The 4053-nt window shown below is 57.7% G+C and overlaps 1 protein-coding gene across 1 annotated transcript in view; it reads right to left on the reverse strand.

The window, feature by feature from the left end:
• PLA2G2F (phospholipase A2 group IIF) overlaps positions 1-3686 on the reverse strand; it is an 11494-nt gene extending 7808 nt beyond the window's left edge. Inside the window, exons 1-2 of the mRNA XM_006145424.1 lie at positions 3571-3686; positions 2885-2937 (exon numbers count right to left, since the gene is read on the reverse strand). Of these exons, the coding sequence (XP_006145486.1) occupies positions 2885-2937; positions 3571-3686 (169 nt within the window). The remainder of the gene's footprint in view (positions 1-2884; positions 2938-3570) is intronic.
• Positions 3687-4053: the final 367 nt, after the last annotated feature.

Raw genomic sequence — 4053 nt, forward strand, 5'->3', positions numbered from 1 at the left:
GGGGGGGGGGGTGATTTCTCACTTTCTGTCTCTCTGTCTCTGTCTGTCTGTCTGGCGAGTGCATGCGCCCTATAGCAAAAAACCTCTCAAACACAAAACAAAACAAAACAAAAAAGATACAGAGAAGGTTTTCATTCACAGGCTAGTACTGACTGGAGGTTGGAAGAGGGTCACACACACAAGAAACATCGAGGTGGAGACACTTCCTGTGCCAGCAAAATCAGCTGCATGACACCTGTCACACCCACCTGCCCGGGGACATCTCTCCTTCCCCCTCCTGGCAGGCTGGTTTGTGCTGGGCTCTCAGGCAGCCTGCGTGCTTCCTCTGTCTTCCCGGGCTCTGTGCGGAGTCAATGCACTGAGTCCGGCACCTGCGGTCCTCGCCCAGGGAAGCCGCCCCACACACCAGCAGGAGAACTGGTCTATCTCCACTTTACGGATGAGGAAAACTAAGGCTCAGAAAGGCAAGGAACTGCCCAGGTTGTACAGACAGCAGTGCCAGAGCCCAGCCACCAGCCCGGGTTGGTGCGCCAGCATGCTGGGATGCTAACCACCATGCAGCGCAGCCCGTGCCGTGACCCGCACCTCTGGGCCCCTCCAGTTGTGCCAGCGTTAGGCGGCCAGGTCAGCACCTGTCTCCTGCCCTGCAGGCTACATGAGGAAATGTGCCAGGGGTTAGAGGGAGCCCTGAGTCTCGGACACTGGATGCAGCCCCAGAGGCCACTCCTGCTGCTCCTTGAGGTGTGGTTATCTAAATCTTCAGCGACAGGGAACTCACCACCTAACATGCCTTACTGGGAAGAGACTGCGGAGTCAGACAGACCTGGGCCAATGACTAAAGCTCCCGGGGGCTCTGTTTTCCCATCTGCAAAGTGGGAAGAACAAGCAACCACGAGAAACCTGGTTGGCCGGTGCCCAGACCCTTGCTCCCGCCCTGCTGCCACCTCGGGGACTCACTGGGCCTGGGTCAGGCCTGCCCCACCCTCAGGGAGGGTGATGGTAGGAATCTGCTCCAGCGGAATCATCCTGTCTCTTGGCTTAGACTTCTTATCCTCTTAGAGAACGAAGTGCAGAGAAGAGAGGAAACGAGGAAGAAAGAAGAGGGAGGGATGACGACTGTGAAGAGAATAACCTAGAACTGTGTGAATGTCTATGTTGGGCTGCCGGGGGAGGGAGAGGACCCAGCGTCCAGTGGGCCTTGTCTCCTGAGTGGCAACAGGAGATATGGACCGGAAAGCCTGAGGCGAGCAGGGGCTGAGGCAAGCAGGGCTGAGGTGCGGCCGCCCAGGTCTCTGTTCTCACCCCAGTCCTCCTCCTGTCCTCTAAATTCTTATTTTGGAGCAAAAGGCATGTGCCAAGCACTTTGGGAGCACACGGGCTGCATGGGGGCAGATGACATGAGCTCTTGGACCTCGATTCTCAAAGCTGCGGGCTGGGATGACAACGCCCATCTCACTGGGTGCCTTGGGGGTTTAATTGTGCTCATCAATGCGCCAGCACTTCTGGGCCAGCAGCGCCTCAACATGGGACCTGACCATGAGGCTCCATCCTCCCCTTCCAGCCTGAAAGCCTGCCACCTCCATTCCCACCCGCATCGACAACTGGGATATCACCCTGGAGGGGTGCAGATGTGGCCCTGGGACCACCCGACCATCAATTCCCACTTAAAGAAAGGATGAGAAGCTACCTGGCCAAGCACGGGATGGGCACACACATTCACACTAACGCACACTCTCACACGTGCACACGCACTCATGTTCACCCACTGACGCCCCTGCTGGTCTCTCCCCTACCATGCATACACTTGCACACACAGTCTCCCACTCACACACACACACTCACACCCATACACATCTGCTATGCTCTGATGCATTGCAAATACACTCACACACAGGGCACCCCGTGGCCTGAACAGAGGCCACATCCATATACAACACATGTGGAAGAAACACCCTGTATTCCTTCAGGCAAGAGGATCTCTCCCTAACCAGTGTTTTGGGCTGACCTCAAGTGGTACTGGGTCATCGGAAAAGTCGCGACACATTTTTGCTTAGGAAAACGTAGAAAAATACATCCTGACTTTTGGGCTGAACTCAAGTGGTAGTTTTCCAAATAACAGGCACTTTGTCTGAGCGCGATCAACCCTTCTGATGTCCGGTCACACTACACCTTATTTTTGTGTCTGGCATTTCTTTCTTTTCTGTGTCCAGGTGATGTTTAACAGACTGTATGAAGTGCCAGCGAGAGGGTCAGTCAGCAGCTGCCCCGTGAGTGGCTGAGGGCCTGGCCAGCCAGACATGCATCAGGGGCCCCCATCCTGCAGGGCAGCCGACCCCTATTGTGCTGCCTTGAGTGCCCCCTGGGAATGAAGCCGCCCCTACTTTCTTGTACACTCCCGTGGACCCCCATCCTCCATATACAGCCATGTGCAGAGCTGCACGCTCTGGAGACACATGCCACAATTAGCACCCACTCATACAGAAGCACCATGGGCCTACGCACTCAGGCGCCAGGGCAGCACGCAGTGTGTCGATGTGTGCTGCACACCCGGGCCACACCAAATGTGTACGTTGGTCCACACGCACTCATTAGCTCCCGTCTGCATGCACATCCACACACACTAATACTCACTCCTATGGACACGAACGCCCAGCCAACACTGCCATTTACGATGCTTGCTCAGCTTGTAAACGCCGACGGCCCCTGGCGTGTTCGCAGGTGGCGCGGAGTAAACAGCCTGGAAGGGAGCATGAAGCCTAAAGGGGCAGAGCCAGGAAGTGGAGCCCAAGGAGAGCAAGGGACAGGCTGTCGCTAGCTGCTCAGTGAGCTGACGCCAGGTACAGGGTCTCGGAGAGCAGGGAGACTCCTCCAGAGTGCTACTCACCACTGCCAGCCAGAATGGCGACGGTGAAGAACTTCTTCATACCCAGGGTAGACCTGAGAGAGGAAGAGGCCAGGAGCCTGAGTCTGTGCCCTCCGCCTCCCGGCAGTTCTGGGCCTGGGGCTCCTCCTGGGCCTAGTTGCAGGCATCGGTGATGCACCCTGATGCTCTGGTTACAGGTGCCCCAGCACGGTGATTATCCTCTCCCCTCCTGCCCTGCCCCTCCTGGAGGGACACACCCCAGCATGGCAGAGCCAGGAGGCCCCCGAAGCCTCCTTGCCTCCCATCACTGTCAGTGACCTCCTCATGCATCAACTCACAGGACTGGAAGTCTTCGATCTCAGATCAGAACCCACCCTCTTCCATCTACACAGCAGGGCATCTTGAGACAGGGAATCACATGGCCCAACCTGGCAGCTGGATTTTGAACCCCAAGCCAAGAATCCTGGGTCTCTGGATTCTGGTTCTGGCTCTGCTGCCAAAACGTGGAGAGACCGTGGCTAGCTCCCTCTGCTGTCCCATGGTCACTACGTGATCCCCAAGGCTATCCTAGCACTGCAAATGCAGCCTCACCCCTCAGCCCACCACTCAGAGACTCGGGGTTCTCCTGGAGAAATGGAGCCTAGGAGCCAGTCTCTCATACCCTGCTCCTCCAAGGAGGATTCCATCCCAGGGCGGCAGGCACCTACCTGGAGGTTCTTGAAGGAGAGGAGGCCCTGAGGCTCGGGCCCCTCTGCCCAGAGGGGCATCTAACCAGCACCTTCTTCCTGAACCCTTTGGGGCTGGCATGCGCCCCATCTGCCATTCTCTGGGTTCTGGGGGGCCAGCGACATAGGTTTCGGAAGGTGTGCGATGCACTCCAAAAGCTCTGGGGAGCAGGCCCCAGCTTCACGCCGCCACGTACTCTGGCAGGGTAGTGCTGGGCAGTGCCCCCGGGCAGGAGGCAGGTGACACATGCCCTAGAAAAGGCAGGCTCCACCCACTCCCTCCACCACCCTGCCCACAGCTGGCTGGCACAGTCCCCACCCACAGTACGCTCTGTCCCGCCCAGTTGGAGCCGTAGGTGCCTGGGCAGGAGCTGCACCCCACATCATGTGTGGCCCCACCCTGGCAAGACCAGAGGGACATGGGTACATACCCTGGCAGGAAGCCTGAAAGGAGATGAACCCAAA

Source organism: Tupaia chinensis, unplaced genomic scaffold, assembly GCF_000334495.1.
Source record: "Tupaia chinensis unplaced genomic scaffold, TupChi_1.0 Scaffold000146_1, whole genome shotgun sequence".
NCBI classification, from domain to species: domain Eukaryota; kingdom Metazoa; phylum Chordata; class Mammalia; order Scandentia; family Tupaiidae; genus Tupaia; species Tupaia belangeri.